General features: G+C 35.8%; 2 protein-coding genes across 2 annotated transcripts; both read right to left on the bottom strand.

Annotated features, from left to right (window-relative positions):
* Positions 1 to 10,154: 10,154 nt before the first annotated feature.
* On the bottom strand, positions 10,155 to 10,995 carry LOC145790465 (zinc finger BED domain-containing protein RICESLEEPER 1-like). Its single transcript, XM_082868345.1, has 2 exons — positions 10,343 to 10,995; positions 10,155 to 10,230 (listed from the first exon to the last, which is right to left on the bottom strand). The coding sequence occupies exons 1-2, from the start codon at positions 10,985 to 10,987 to the stop codon at positions 10,192 to 10,194; spliced, it is 684 nt and encodes a 227-aa protein (XP_082724471.1). The 5' UTR covers positions 10,988 to 10,995; the 3' UTR covers positions 10,155 to 10,191.
* Positions 10,996 to 13,179: 2,184 nt separating this feature from the next.
* LOC145791255 (zinc finger BED domain-containing protein RICESLEEPER 2-like) lies at positions 13,180 to 14,609 on the bottom strand. The gene is made up of 2 exons (XM_082871592.1): positions 13,363 to 14,609; positions 13,180 to 13,210 (listed from the first exon to the last, which is right to left on the bottom strand). Exons 1-2 carry the CDS (start codon positions 14,607 to 14,609, stop codon positions 13,180 to 13,182), a joined length of 1,278 nt encoding a protein of 425 aa, XP_082727718.1.
* Between the last annotated feature and the right edge of the window lie 2,303 nt (positions 14,610 to 16,912).

The following is a 16,912-nucleotide window of genomic DNA, read 5'->3' on the forward strand; positions in this document are numbered from 1 at the left end:
GTACACTTATTTAGGACACCAAAAAAAGTACACTTTTTTAAAGATTTTTTTCACGAATATTATACTTTTTAAGTGTATTTACATTAAGTGTGTCTAAAAATTTTAAAAATTATTTAAAACATTAAAAAAATCAGTAAAAACAAAAAATAAAAAAATAATTTTTTTGAAAAATTTGAAAAATAAAATTAACAAATTAAAAATTCATGATTTTTTTATTACAATGATCAAACCCTAATTTTTTTTTATAACTTCCCCAATTGTTTATTATAGAAATAATGTTTTCTTTCAACAAGAAATCAGGTCTCTACAACAATTCACGTGATAAACATTGCGTAGAGAGAGATTGAGCACAAGAAATCAGAGATTGAGCATAAGAATTACATTCAGCTGGTTTAGTTTTCGATTTTCATAAAATAATTTTAAAAAAAAATTATTTTTTTATTTTTCATATTTTCATATTTTTAATATTTTAAGTAATTTTTTTTTTTAAATTTTTAGACACACCTAACATAAATACACTTAAAAAATAAAATATTTGTGAATTTTTTTTTAAAAAAAATACACTAAATGCCCAAAAATATGAAAATTCAATACATTTTTTTTTGTATTTTTGTTTATTTATTAATTTTTTTAAAATATTTTTTCACAAATATTTTACTATTTAGATACATCTAAGTAAGATTCATCTAAAAAAATTAAAGAAAATTACATAAAATTTAAAAAATATTCACTAAAAATAAAAAAAAAATGAAAAATAAAAACCATAATTTTTTAAAAAATAAATTCAAAAAATTAAAACCAAACCCACTAATTTCTATTCTGCTTTCATTCCAATTAAACATAAGATAATGCTTTATCTAATCTTCTTCATGAGCTAAAGTTCCTTGTTGGCCTCCTTTATTCCTTTTGGTTTATCTTCTAAACATTTTCAGCTCTCCCATATTACTATCCTCAGCTCTCCCATATTACTATCCTCCATATCCATTGGTATTCTATTTCGTGGATCCTGCACTCACAAAAAATGATTTAAATCGTTTATCTTGTAGGTTCAACAATAAAATTAAATTGTACAAAATTTTTTTTTTATTAGATATCACCAAATACATGAATAAATTATATTTTATTTTTTGAAATAGACGATAACTATAGTCTAAGGATAAATTAAAAATACACCCTTGAGTCTTAAAATACAAATTACTACATATAGTTTTGAAAATTACATTTTGCCCTTTCAAATTTTTATTTGCATAACAAATAAACTATTTTATTAATCAATCATTAAGTTAATTAAAAGTTTTTAATAATCTCATAAATATATTTTAATTAACAATTCTGATAATTTCATTGTTGTATAGGAGAGTAGTTAAGAATTTCATATTTTTGTTAATTCTGTTAAATAAAAAAAATTATAAGGAAGTATTTGTAATTTTCAGAACTATAAGGAGCAATCTATATTTTAAACAAAGCTCAAAGATGTGTGTTTGTAATGTACTTTAAATTTAAACTTAAGTTGTTCATTTTATTAAATAAAATACGATTTGTTCATCTATTCATCAATGCCTAATGAAGTTAAGTTTTTACACAATTAGTTTTCACTACAAATATACGATATGAATAGTTTGAATTATTATTATGAAACAAAGATGGAGTCCACAAATAAAATAGGGTATTCAGGTCAAAAATCCAAATTTGAATTTTTATTTGTCCGTAGGTCCAACTACTAAAACACATTATCCATAAGGACAAGCTAGTGTAAAAGGACCAAACTACCTATTATATATATTTATATATATGTTAATACGATCATTCACATCTCTCTCGACTCTCTCTCTCTCTCTCTCTCTCTTTCTCTCACACACACTCTGTTGTAGCAGAGCGCCTCGCTTGCCTCCCCTCCCTCTCTCACATCCACCACTGCCTCCGCCTCCGCCGCTTGCCTTCCCTTCTCCCTCTTTCCCCTGCTTTGTCAATGTTCGAACACCGCAACCATCACCACTGTATGCGACAACGATACCATCCAACGCCAAATTTGATTCCTTAGGTGATCTTCTCCCTTTGTTGGATCTTTCTTGATTGTAGGTTATTGAATGTTTCTCTCTCTCTCACTCTCTCTCTCTCTCTACCCCTTCACACAAACACACACACACACACACACACACACACACATATATATATATTAGCGTATATACAGATCGCTAAGAGAATCTGATTTGTAATTCAGATGGTTCAATTGCAGCAAATATTGATGATGAGATGGTCAAGATCTGAATCAACGACAAAGCTATATGTTTCCAACTTGGATTATAGTGTTAGATTATAGGACGAAGCTATATATATGCTGTGCGGGGAGAAAATATTCGTCGCTCTCTGTACTCCTTGTGTCCAAGCTCTGAGTAATGTCGCTTAATCTGAGGACAGAAAGACAGTGAGCTACTCGGCGGATGTGTAACCAAAAAATCCCTCTGACAATCAAGTTAGCACACTTAGAGAAGAAGAAAAAGAGAGAGGAGACAAAATGCAAGTAGCTCTGATAACAAGAATTCCAGACCTGTGCATGGAGGCTCTATGCCGTTTATGTTGTTTCTGCGCGCACCTCCATGCTCGTCATTTCTTGGACACGTGGAGGTACTGCCCTCTTGTCTCTCTTCACGCATAGGCATCAATATTGCCAAACACTAATGGCAAAATTTCTTAACGGTATTGACGTGTATAGATGGTGGAATCTCCATCTTACAATACAATTAGACTTCCAGCCATCCCAGCCGAGCTACATACATCTCGATTAGTCCGGGCGTCAATCTTGACTTGTTTCAAGGACTGAGCTAATTATCCAACTCGCCTTCCCACACGGCTTATCCAAGCTCTATTTATTCGTCCGTGTAAACCCTGTTTGAACTTGGTACGCAGCAACCGTCTAACCCGGTTGGAGGCACAGTTACTACGCTTAGCTTGGTGCATGATCTATGTCGAACAGCTAGCCCAGTCAAACACCTGAATCTCAGGGCCAACTCAATTGTGCGGTCCAAGACCTCGACCCAAACCAGCTCGGCTTGTTGATTTGGCACAAATCTCCCTCTCAATTGCTCCTTAATTCTGTTATGCGCTCATATGACTGGAATTATATTTCTTGACCGAGCTAGGTCTCTTGTTCAGTTGCTCATCTTGCTCGGTTCTCGGCCTTTAACTACCTTTGCTCACGTGACTAGGGTTGTGCTCTTTGGCCAAGCAGACGTGTGTGCTCGATCGCCTACTCTGCTCAGTCGTTGGCTCTTTGTTTATACCGCTCTCTATTCCATGACTGACACAAGTCCCATTAGACACGTGTCGTCTTTCCATAGGACTTGTACAATCGTCCCAGCTGCCTTACACCGTCCTTACAAATTCAAATCTTGGCGCCTTTTCAAATCTTATACATATAACCGCGATACCAAAAACCTTTCACATTCACTGTTCATCATCTCCTCTCCCGTCGGCAACATAGAGAACTCGAGAGCCCTTCACTGTTTTCGCACGTTTCCTATCCAAATCGTGGAGTTTTTGTTGTAGACTCCGCATCGTTATCGTCGTTGGAGCCCTTTCCTGTTGATTGGAGCGCCAATCGGAGCTCTACCTCGTAAGTTTTCATATTCCCTCATGTTCTTGTGTTTTTTGTGTCATTTTTCTTTGAAATTGAGTGATAATGCCATAAACCATTAAGAAACTAGGGTATATTTAAATGAACTAGGGCTCTGTTCAATCATTATGTCACGACCTAAACCTGCCCCTATAGGTTTAGCATCATAACCGGCCAATAATCTTGGGATTATCAAAGGCCTTTAAGACAGATTAACATAATATTAGGGGCTAGCGAAAATAAATAGCAAATATACAACATCCATTGAGCTGTGCAGACTTATATGAGATAAAAAAAAATTAAACTTTTTATATACATATTTACACATCATCTTTATGTCATCATATATATACAGATTAGACAAAAAGGGACTTAGCCCTATTTACAAAATAAACAAAGACTTGTTTAAGCAAACAAGAAAACAAAACTTAAACTTTAATCACATAGCCATAACCACTTGACATATCCAAAACCTCCATGGGAGGGACATAAGTTGGCTGACAAAAACAGATTCCAGGCAGACACCTCTAAGCCTGGTCACGCAGTTGATCACCTATATACATAAATAATATAGTGAGCTGGAGCCTAGTGAATAATAACAAAGTTAAGGGTTTTAATGAATGATGTCTATCATAGAGTCAGAAATCAGAGTTTATATCAGAAACAGAGTCTTATGCATATTCAAATCTCAAATCAAAAACAAATTCATATCCATATTTGTATTCAGAAATCAAATTCACAAATAATCATACGTGGTACATCCTTTAGCGCTAGCAAATTCGATGACCCATAATTGGGACGACCATAAAGGCATTCCGATGACTCATGTGCACAGTGATGTTTTCGATGACCTATAAAGGAACGGCCATAAAGGCATTCCGATGACCCATAAATGGATGCATATCATAGGATGCTAAGGATGCCACGAATACATTTCAAAAACTTAGACAATCATTCATTCATATAAAACATTGCATTTCAAAAAACTAATCATTTCATATCATAATGTTCAAAAAATATTTAACATTGAACATAACTTTATAAAGTTATTAGTCACAGATAGTTGCAGAAGTAGATCAGACAGATTAGACAGATCAGATAAATCAGGCAGACAATAGCACGTGACCTACACAAACACAACATATACACATTGAAACGCAATATCAATTCCTTAGTCAAACTTAACTTTTCTTGTCTTTTCTGTCTAAGTAGTCTGAAGTTCTACTACATGTATTCTTTCTTATTCAAATGAACCAGGTTCTTATTTCACATATTCTTTTATTATTAAGTCATTTTTCAATAGACCGATTTCTTACTTGGCTTCTTAAACAATTACAATTACTAGATCAATGATTCATTCTTTAATTAACTAATTTATATTGATTGTTAGCTTATTAATCTTCAATGAGCCATAAATCATGTCTAGAATGCTTTGGGAGGAGATGAGATGAAAATATAAACAATGTGTGACTTTTCAAAACATACTGCAAATAGCCTAACTGCTCGAGCCACCACTTTGTCGCTTGAGCGGATTGTGTTGTCTGCAAAAATATTGGACTGGTCAAAAGTACGTTTGAGCCAACATTTAGTTGCTCGAGCGACTAGGAAACAAAAGGTAGGTTCGCTCGAACCACCAATTGGTCGCTAGAACAGTCTGTAAATTTTCTGGATTTTCAAACCTGCATATTTAGTTTCCAAATTTTGTTCGAAGACTTGGCGTCATGCATGGCTTATTTGAAAACGTGAAAATACTTTGGAAAATACTATTACATGATCTCTTAGAAATCAATTTCCCCAAATTCAACAATTTTGTCAAAACTTGAGTTATTTATTCATTAATACAAAGATTTCAAATTCTTGTTCTCTTGATTTTCAAAACATGACATTAAAGTTATAAATCTCTTAGAAAAAATAATTGCATGTATGGAATTTAAATCAAATCAAACCAATTCTTGATTCTCAAAGTAAAATTATAATTCATTTCTTAATTTGTCTAAACTTAGATTTAATTCATTTTCTTTATAGCAAAATCAATTTCTTAGAAGTTGAACTTAACTCCATCTTTAACCAAATACTTAATTTATGATCATAGATGTTCCAAAATATATTTAAATTGAATAACAATTTTAAATTAGATTACATGCATGGATTAAAATTCAAAATCAAACCAATTTTAAATTTTCATAATAAAATCACAACCTCATCTAATTTTAAGATTAACTCCAAATTTCCATAAACTTGATTTTTATAAAAATTCTTCCTTCTTCTCTTCAAAATATGAAATTGCATGGCTCAATTCCTAAACACTTCATTGCGCATGTAAGTTATGAGGCTTAATTTAACTATAACTTTCAAAATCAAACTCAAAATTGATGAAACTACAAATTATATTCCATGAACATGCACGTAGCTCAATTTCTTACTCAAAACCCAATTTCTTACAAATTCCATAAAGTAATCTTAAACTCTTCTTAATTTCAAGTATAAGATAAAGATTCTATATAAATTGAGCATAAATTTTCTTACCTTCAGTTTTAATTTCAGAAATTATAGTTGATTTCCCTTGGGTCTTCTCATTTTCTTTCAATTTCTTGAGTTTCCCTTGATTTCTCTACTTCTTCAATCCTTTGGATTTCTCTTTCCCTCTCTCTAGACTCTCAAAGTTTTTCCAACACAACAAATGAATGACCCAACACTCATGAACTCATCAGATATACATCCACATGCACCTCAATTCTTGACAATAGAACACGTGTACACACTTGCACCTTCTAAACAATTCTATAATTTGAATTGTGGGGGCCGAATATTGGAAGTCATAGAGATTCCGGAGAGTCGAACATTGAAGAATCAAAATTCTAAACATTCGGCCATTGCCACAGAAACTCGGACCCAACCTTATTTGGCTAGATAGTCGATTAAGCAAGGGGCCGAGTGAAGATTGGTTTATTACAAAATATGCCGAATAGGTACTGAGCTGTGGAGTCGGGTAAATATGAACATAATGAGCGAAAAGTGGACCTGGCCCCAAGGCCCAGAGAACAAGTATAAATAAAGGAATAGCAGACTGAGAAAGGTATGTGATAATTGTGGTGTTTAACTTAGAATACAAGTAATCTAGAACGAGAGACTGACTTGTCCGTCGGAGTGCTAATTCCGGCACCCTCGACCGGAGTGTTTACTTCCTTTCAGGTGCCTATTGGTGGATCACGAGCGTCCCCCAAGATCGAAAGAGTATTTCCAAAACCACTTCCCTACAACTGGCGCCGTCTGTGGGAATACTCAAGCATATCCATGGCGGACGTGACGGAAGATCCTCTAATAGTCACTTATGAAAACACGCAGGTAGACGTTTTCACTCCAACAAACACGCACGGACCGGAGCTTCTCCCGGCAAGACGCGTTTTGAACTTCGCCTCACCTTCGACTCCAGAACATGAGGCAATGCAACCGATCATGGAGCAAGCAAAGCAAAATGAGCAGAGGTTGGAAAACTTGATCGATGAGAACGAGCGCCTCCGTCAGGATTTGGCTTTGGAGGTAGCAAAATCCAAACAAGCTGTGCCCCAAAATCCTGAGCGACCTCTGAAAGCAGGTGATCGACGACCTCGAGCCCGGCTTCAAGACATCGATAGCAGCTCCGACTTATTATCCCTAGATTCCATGAAGAATGGACGATCTAAAGTTTCTAGTTCCTCCGGAGAAAGTCCGCATATAAAGTGGGCCCCCTCGTTCTATACCAGGCCATCAGAAGCGGTGGCACCTCCCGACTCGATAAGAAAGGATAAGCGGTGTGAATATCGCGAAGATCACGATCGTGACAGTAGCTGTGTCATGAAAGACCTTCAGGAGTTGGTCCGAGATGTTCAGCCCCAGCACCATGCCCAAACGTGCGCAACCAGACCAATTGTACTTCGGCGGGAATCACCTTCGCTTGCAGTCATCCATATGATATACAACTTGCCAACGCCCTAAGCCGTGCATACAATTCAAACACTCCCTACATCCCAGAAGTAACTCACGCCGGCGAAACGGCCGCATGAAGCTCCGAGTATCACTTTTGACGATTTTGATCTTATCGGCATAACAGTCCCCCATATTGATCCACTGGTCATTGAACTATGTGTCAACCGATTTACTATCAAGCGCGTTCTCATAGACCAGGGAAGTATTTTTGAGGTTATGTATTACAAGACCTTCATCAAACTTGGCTTAAACGAATCAGACTTGTCTCCGGCTCCTTATCCATTATTCGGTTTCAACGCAAATCCAAAATATCCGTTGGGAAAAATCATACTACCCGTCCGAGCAGGCTCCCGAATAGTGGATGTAGAATTCTTGGTTGTCAGGCTGTCTTCACCGTACAATCTCATCATGGGGCGAACTTGGTTGCATACTATGCGGGTTGTCCCGAGCACCTATCATCAGCTTCTGTGCTTCTCGACAGAATACGACATCGAGCAGATCTATGGTTCCCAACAATCGGCACAAGTATGCTATCTCATCTTTGGAAAGGCGCCAAAGGATTTGCAAGTTAACTCCATCGAGGTGCCGGATCGTGAAAACCTTGACGATGTCGGGCAGCTCCCGAATGAGAAAGCCACGGAAGACTTAGACCGAATTGAGATTGACGGCAATCCAGAGAGATTCTTCATAGTCGGCGCCTTCTTGAATCAAGCCGACAGGCAGCAGCTAGTATCCTTCCTATTCGATAATCTTGATGTATTTGTATGGACTCCATATGATATGCTGAGCGTCGACCCAACTGTTTCCGAGCATCGTTTGAATGTTGACCCTAAGTGCAATCCGATCGTTCAGAAAAGCCGGTGATCTGCCGCAGAGCACACTACCGCCGTGATTAAAGAGGTTGACCGGCTACTTGATGCAGGGGCAATCAGGGAAGTTACCTACCCCACATGGCTCTCTAATACTGTAGTTGTGAAGAAGAAGAACGGTACATGGCGAGTCTGCGTTGATTTCACGGACCTAAACAAAGCTTGCCCCAAAGATTGTTTTCCTCTCCCGAGGATAGACCAACTGGTAGATGCTACAGCACGCCATCAACGCATGAGTTTCCTTGATGCTTACAGAGGCTACCATCAAATCGCCATGCATCCAGAGGACCAGGAGAAAACTGTATTCCTCACCCCAAGAGGAACCTACTGCTATAAGGTTATGCCTTTTGGACTGAAGAACGCCGATGCAACTTACCAGAGACTAGTCATCACCATGTTCAAAAAGCAACTCGGTCGCACAATGGAAACGCACATTGATGATATGGTGGTCCAGTCAAAGGTAAAGCAGAATCATATAGCCGATCTTGAAGAAACATTCGGCATCCTATGCAAATATGGAATGAAGCTGAACGCTTCCAAATGTGCCTTTGGAATCGGCTCTGGTAAATTCTTGGGATATATTGTCAATCATTGAGGAAACGAAGCTAACCCAAGGCAGATCACAGCAATCCTGGAGCTCAGCTCCCCCCGATCAGTAAAAGAGGTGCAAAAGTTAATGGGGATGGCCGCTGCGCTCAACAGGTTCATCAGCCGTTCCACAGATCGCTGCCGACAATTCTTTTATACACTACAACAGGGCAAGGCTTTTGAATGGTCCTCTGAATGCGAAGCCGCTTTCAACAGCCTTAGGACATACCTCCGCTCAGTACCACTCTTGGCTAGGGCTGCAAACGAGCCAAGTCGAGTCGAGTTCTGTGAAGCTCGAGCTCGGCTCTATAGAATTTGATAATGTTCGGGCTCGGCTCGAGCTCGAGTCGAGTTATGAAAGTTGCGCTCGAGCTCGGCTCGCTAGATATTTATAAAGCTCGAGCTCGGCATAGCTCGTTTACAAACGAACGAGCTTGAGCTCGAACACACAAACAAATTAAGCTATGAACAGAGCCAAAATCAAATATGCCAATCTTGAAAATCAATTAAAACATCCTGATGCAACAATAAATCAATAACATCAGCTTAAACAAATCTGCCAATCTTGAAAATCACATAAAACATCCTAATGCAACAATTGATACATCCTAATGCAACAATAAATCAATAACAACAACCCAAAAAAAATTTCAATCTTGAAAATCAAATAAAACATCCTAATGGAACAATAAATCAATAACATAAACAACATAATCTGCAAACAGACTATTCAATTGCAATAACTATTATAGCAATCTGCAAACAAACCATTCAAACTTTAGAACTAAACTAATCAAAACATAGAACTTCCATATCCCAACTCCAATATATAAAATTACATCACTTAAAAAAAAGAACAAGAGTCTTTAAAGTTTCTCTTAGTAAGCAAAAAGAGAAATTGAAACTGTCTGATGATGTCTTCACTTGAATCAAGCTCCAAAAGTTCCAAAAGTTTCCTTCAATTTTGTTGATAAAGCTCCAAAAACTTGGTTCATTTGCACTTGCACTTCTCAAAAATATGGTTCATTTGATAAAGATTAATATTAGTGTAAAATATTAAAATAATTACCATGAACAACTCTTGCATTTAATGAAAAAAAATTAAAAACATTAAACATACCTTGTTAACATGTCGTAATTACAAGAAAGAAACCATTAAGGCAGCAAAATCTCTTTAAAAGATGGCTCGCCAGCCTATGAAAAGAAGCCAAAAAATATTTGATTTCATTTATTTTTTCTTCTACTTTTCACATAAATTGATTATTAGAAGGGACTTTAATTATATAGGATAAAAGATTATACTTACATCTGGTGTCTTTTTCAGTCCATGTAATGCACGTACCCAATCAGCTCCACACAATAATATTTGGACAGTTTCTGTTGACAATGATGCACGATAAGGATCAATGACTCTACCACCAGCACTAAATGTAGACTCCGAAGCTACTGAAGTGATAGGAACCGATAATATATCACACGCCATTTTAGACAATATACGAAACTTCAGATTATTCACTTTCCACCACTCTAATGCATCAAAACAGGAAGCTGAATCTTCGTTACAAATATAAACACCTTCTTCTAAATAAATGTCCAAGTCAAATTTCACAGGTTGAATGGTGTCAGCTTTTCTAACGAAAGATTCAAATTTCGATTTTCCAGTTACAACAGATTTTCCCACACTTTGCATACAACTACTTGAACCAGTTGCTCGTGTGTTGTGCAAAAAACTTTTCTCAATATTTGATGAGGTGTGAATAAAAACATACTCATTGTAAAGCTCATATAGAGCCTCACGAACCATAGAGATGTTTCTAGTAGCTTCAGCTTCTGGGTAGATATCTGGAAAACAAAAATCAATAAACATCATTTTGTATCGTGGATCTAAAACAGCAGCCATAGCCATTAATAAATTGCATTCACCCCAATACTTGTCAAATTTTACCTTCATCTTCAAAGTCATTTCTCGAATTAAGGGTGTCCGCGGTTCGGTTTAGGACGGTTTGTGGTTCGGTTTGGACCTGCCCGCATCTATACGGTTTGGGAAAAATCAACCCGCAACCGCCCGCAATGCGGTTTGCGGTTTGTGCGGATAGGGTTCGCGGTTTGTGCGGATAGGGTTCGCGGGTGTGCGGGCGGTTGCGGGCGGTTTGCGGATTGAACTTTTTTTCCAAAAAATTATTTTTAAACCTTTTTTTTCTCCCATTTTGCCAATCTTTATTTTGGACCTTTTTTCTCATATTTTCTAAAATGCTCCAACATTAATAATTAATGAACTAAAACTTATAAAATAAAAAACACAACAAATTCAATTCGTAACCTAAACAAATCATTCAAAATCTACATTCTATCATTAACTTGCATTCATCATATCCTACATTTATCATTCATAATCCAAATAAGAAAATCCTACATTAAAAATTCAACATTCATCATTCCTAACCCCCCCCCCCCAAAAAAAAAGAAAAGTAATTCTTCATTAACTTACATTCATCCAAAATGCAAAAAAAAATAAAAATTCATTAAGTTACATTCATCCAAAACCAAAATGCAATTAAAAAAAAAAAATTGTTGTCAAACTTAAACTTCATTCAATACAAACCCATGAAATAAAATTAAAACACTTCTAAGATATCAAACTTCATCTTCATGAATCACATCCAATTCAACTTTCACAAATTCTAATTCTAATTCCATGCATTTGGTTGATGAACCCTACACAAACAAATTGAAAAAATATAAACTTTAATCTTCAATTATAGTTAGTACGAAATGAAAAAATAAACAAACGTCTATATATTGCATCTCAATATAGTAGAAATGCATATCACCATGGGGAAATATAACACCAAAATTAAATTGAAGTGGAAACAGAAACTATCAAATACAATGTTCAAGTATAAAAAATTAAAAAATCATATTAGAAATGCAATTGAACATCAAAACATCATGTTTATTATTGCCTTTCTCACTTAAAAATGCAAATTATTAAGAAAAAAGAGTAAAATCAAATAAACCTTATCTGGAAACTTATAAGGTGGAATAACTGGAAATAAAGCTAAAAAACATACAAACAAAACATAGGCAACCACTTTGCTGCAGAAATAGGAATTCAAAGGTGTTCAGACAAAAAACAAAGCCTTGCAGAAAACAAACCTACAACACACAAAAAGAATCAGATCTGTTTTGGTCCACAAAAAATCAGATCTGTTCGTCCACAAAAAATCAGAGATGAGAGATCACTTGTGAAGTAGATCAGCTGTTCGATGAAAAAAATCGACTGTGCGATGATGAAAAAAATCAGAGATCACCTGCAAAGTAGCCTGTGAAGTAGATCGAAGATGAAAAAAATCAGAGATGAAAAAAATCAGTTCTGTTGTTCATCCACAAAAAATCAACGATTGGGAGAGAGAGAGACAGAGATTGAGAGAGAGTGTTCACTTGTGAAGCAGATCGGCTGTGCGATGATGATCGGTGCGATGAGATGAGAAAGAGAGTGATCGGCTGTGCGATGAAAAAAATTGGCTGTGCGATGATGAAAAAAATCAGAGATCACCTGCGAGATCACCTGTGAAGTTGATCAGAGATGAAAAAAATCAGTTTTGTTGTTCATCCACAAAAAATAACGATCGGGAGAGAGAGAGACAGAGATTGAGAGAGAGAGTTCACCTGTGAATGAAGTAGATCGGCTGTGCGATGATGATCGGTGCGATGAGATGAGATGAGAAAGAGAGTGATCGGTGTGTGCAGAAACGAGAAGAGAGTGAGAAAGAGAGACAGTGAGATGAGACTGAGAGAGAGTGAGGGAGGAGCCGATTAGATTATTAGGGTTTTTTTTTTCTTTTGTTTTGTTTGTTATAGTATAGGTGAGTGAGATGGTGAGTGAGAGAAGAGATGGACGGTTAGATTTGAAAGAGGAAAAAAAAAATTAATTTAATGCGGGCAGGTTGGGCGGGTGCGGTTCAAACCCGCAACCCGCCCGCAACCCGAAATTTATATAAAATCCAAACCGCACCCTACCCTAATGTGTTTGCGAAACCGCCCACATGCGTGCGGTTCGGATCGGGTAGGGCAATTTGGACGGGTCGGATGACCCTATGCCCAGCCCTAGCTCGAATGTATTCATTATCATCCACTGATTTCTCATTCAATATCTCTTTTATTCTCCACACCTCTGTAAGGAACAAATTAGAAGTTGGATAGTCACTTCCAGAAATGATATTTGTGACTTCATTGAAAATACCCAAAAATTGACACACGTTCTCAACTTTTATCCAATCTTCAAGGCTAGGCACATAAATAAAACCTAAATCCCTCTTTTGGTACCTAAGGAAGACATCTTTAAACTCCAATGCAGTAGCCATCATCATATATGCTCCATTCCATCGTGTAGGACAATCCAAAATCAATTTCTTTGAAGGCAATTGCAACTGCTTAACAATTTCATTAAATTGAAGAAGACGAGCTTCTGATGCAACCAAATACTTCACACCTTCACGAACACCATCAACAATATCTCCAATTTCACTATGGCCATATTGCACCATGATATTGAGGATATGTGCACAACAACAAACGTGAAAAAGTTTTCCGCCTAATAGTAATTTCTTCTTCATGGCAAAGTTTTCTTTCAAGACCCTCAAAGCGACGTCATTGTATGAAGCATTGTCAACTGTAACAGTAGCCACCTTGTTTTCAATTCCCCATTCAACTACACATTTGTGAAGGGCATCAGCAATGATAACACCGGTGTGTGGAGGTGGTACATTACAAAAGTTGAGGACACGCTTTTGTAATTGCCAGTCATCATCTACAAAATGAGCTGTAATGACCATATATTGGATTTTTTGCCCCAACTTCCACAAATCTGTTGTGATGCTGATTCTGTTAACATTCTTCATCAATGCTTTCAACTTCTTCTTCTGAATGTCATAAGTTGATACACAATCATTTTTTGCTGTTGTACGACTAATCTTTTGCCAATATGGGGTAGCAGTCCTCATAAACTTGTTAAACAAAACATGCTCCATTTTCATAAAAGGATACTTATGATAAAGTATCATGTGAGAAGCAGCTTCCCTTACCTTCGCATGATCATACGTGAAGGTAGAAGCACTGGTCACATTATTGGATCCAATTGTAGAAAATGATAAAACCTTTTGCTTCTTTTCTGCAAGTTTACATGCCACACAATTTTTCTTCAAATGCCTCAGAAGTTGAGTTGTAGCACCAGTTGCATGAATTGCAAATTGTGTTTTGCACCATTGGCATTGAGCCTTCTTTGCACCATCTGGAAGGACTACTTCAGTAAATTCTTTCCAAGCTTGGGATGTCTTTTTTCTAGATTTCTTTTCAAATGGGTTTTTGTCATTTACAGCTTCTTCATTGTCTCTTTCATTGTCCTCTATTTCAGTCATATCATCAACATCAACCTCAACATCAGCATCAACATCATTCACAACATCATTGATAAAATTATCCATGAGTGGACTAGCGGATGATTCTTCGAATGAAGAAAATGGTGTACACGAATCTTGTTCTGGAGAAGTGAGATGAAGTTGTCTATTTGACATATCTAGAAGGGAGGGGGGAAATGATTTCAAAATACGAGGCTTAAAAAATGTAATTAATATTGTTACAAAAGGAAAGAAAACTAAAATTCAGATTTTTAAAATTTCTATTTGATGCAAAGGCCAAATCAATTACAAATAAGACACACAACAAAAGAGATTTAAATGAATGAGAGTATAATTCAACTAATTAAATATGCAATTGCATGAGGTATACAATACCAATCAGACTATACAAACCCAACAACTAAAACATTCAGAGAATAAAATACAATTGGTATGGGTATGACAACACAAGGTTTTTCTATTTGATGCAAAGGCCAAATTCAGAGTCAGCAACTACAAAAGTACTCATACATGCCTTATTAGGAACTAGGAAGTCATCTTTAGCTATAACACAAGATTATATGACACTTAAAACCTCAAACTGATAACACATATACATGTAACTATATGTGCTTTTAAAAGTTTCAATAGGCATTTCTTTTTTTCTTTTTTTTTTTTGTAAAGTTGGAAGATTAGAGGAAAAAGAAAAAAAAAAAAAAAAAAAAGAGGTGGTGATATAATTTGCTTTTGTTTTAAAGTTTGGTTACTTTTGTATAGTTTGGTCTGACTTATTCAAAGATGGTGCTCAATTTCACAACATAATTTAATCTTTTTTTAATTCTGCTAAAAATACATAAATTAATATTTTACAAAAATTTATTCATTCGTCTACCTTATGTCTCATTCTATGATCCATTTTTATAACATGTTCAAAGATGGTGCTCATAAGATAATATCTAAACCTATGATGTTTCATTAATATGGAGATGTTCCATATTAATGACATGTTCAAAGAAATTGCAGGCATTGCATCTATACTGAATAATATTTTTCAATCATAATAATGAGACATACAAAAGTTTTTAATTTCACATCATGAGGAATAGAATTTAACATAATACATGAATGATTTAAATGGGATTATGAGGCACTCAAGATTGAGTCCAGTGAGATATTACTCTCTTTAGATTCTTGTACCCCCTTCCTCATATCAAAAGAAAAAAATAAATCTTGTGCGAGAGCATTAGTTTGATGGCAATTTAAGAAAGAGTGGTCAAAAAGTGAAATGTTTCCTTGTTTCCAAATGGCCCACAACAGAGCAACAACCTGTCGAGTAAATTCTTCATCCTTCACCTCTCTTCTCCATTGATCATTCCATTCATTAATTTAAAACATCAAAACAATATTAAACCACCATCACTACCACTATCCACACACATATACCACAACCATCAGCACCATCATTTTAGAGTCACAATTAAATACATGAAATAATCAGAGCATTACTTTTAAAACAATATATATTATAACATGTTCACTACTTCAATTGAAAAAGCATGTTGAGAATTAGAAAAACATATTCACAGTGTACAGTTATCCATAAAAACAAGTTCAGCAATTTCAATCATGCGAAATCTAATCACTGCAATGCATTTTCAAAATTTCAACCAGAAATAAATTTAACAAACAAATAAACACCCAAAATAATTCAAAATTAATAATTACCCAGAAAAATATGTTCACACTATTATAGAAAGATATTCAGCAATTTCAATCTGCTTGTAATAAGTCAGTCCAAAGTCAAAAAAATACCCATTAATTAAATTTAAAAAATAAAATATTTTCCTACCACAAATCTCAGTCAGCAAACCTTGACTCGAACTATTTTTTAGGCTTTGATGTAAATATTCAAAGAGGCATCCCAACATTGTAAGATTCAAAGAGGTGTGTTCTATCTCAAGAAGAAGAAGAAGAAAACTAACTCTAAGATTGAAGAACAAAAGTAAGGAATAGAAACTTACCACAAAGGATTGAAGAGAAGATTTTATCTTCTAGTCCCAAATCTTTACCAAAACAATGAAACGTTGAAATAGAGATGTGTTCTTCGTTCGATTCGATGTTGTGACCCTAGCCCCAAAATTTGTCTGCGGAGAGAGATGAGATGAGACCAAATCTCTTGAAATAGAGATGAAAAATAAGAAAACAAGGAAGGAGGAGTACCAGACAAAGCTTGTAGAATAGCGTTTCTTGAAATAGAGATGAGACCAAATCTCTCACACTTATTCGAATCAGGAAAAGCTTGGATGGAAACAAGGTTTCTTTTTGGGTGAGAGAAAGCCACAGCAGCTTCCAAATCTGAGGACTGAACCCTAATTTCATAACACACACATATATATATATATATACCAGGCTGGCGAGCCCAACCGAGCCGAGCCTTACCAAGCTCGAGCTCGGCTCGTTAATAAAACGAGCCTAAATTT

Source organism: Camellia sinensis, chromosome 5 (genome assembly GCF_055761805.1).
Source record: "Camellia sinensis isolate YWXY chromosome 5, ASM5576180v1, whole genome shotgun sequence".
Classification (NCBI taxonomy): Eukaryota; Viridiplantae; Streptophyta; class Magnoliopsida; order Ericales; family Theaceae; genus Camellia; species Camellia sinensis.

Coding starts and splice junctions, on each gene's coding strand:
- LOC145790465 (XM_082868345.1), bottom strand. CDS start 10,987: ATGAAGGTAAAATTTGACAAGTATTGGGGTGAATGCAATTTATTAATG. Junction 10,231..10,342: donor GACTGAAAAAGACACCAGAT/GTAAGTATAATC, acceptor TTCTTTTCATAG/GCTGGCGAGCCATCTTTTAA.
- LOC145791255 (XM_082871592.1), bottom strand. CDS start 14,609: ATGTCAAATAGACAACTTCATCTCACTTCTCCAGAACAAGATTCGTGT. Junction 13,211..13,362: donor TTTAAAGATGTCTTCCTTAG/GTACCAAAAGAG, acceptor TGTTCCTTACAG/AGGTGTGGAGAATAAAAGAG.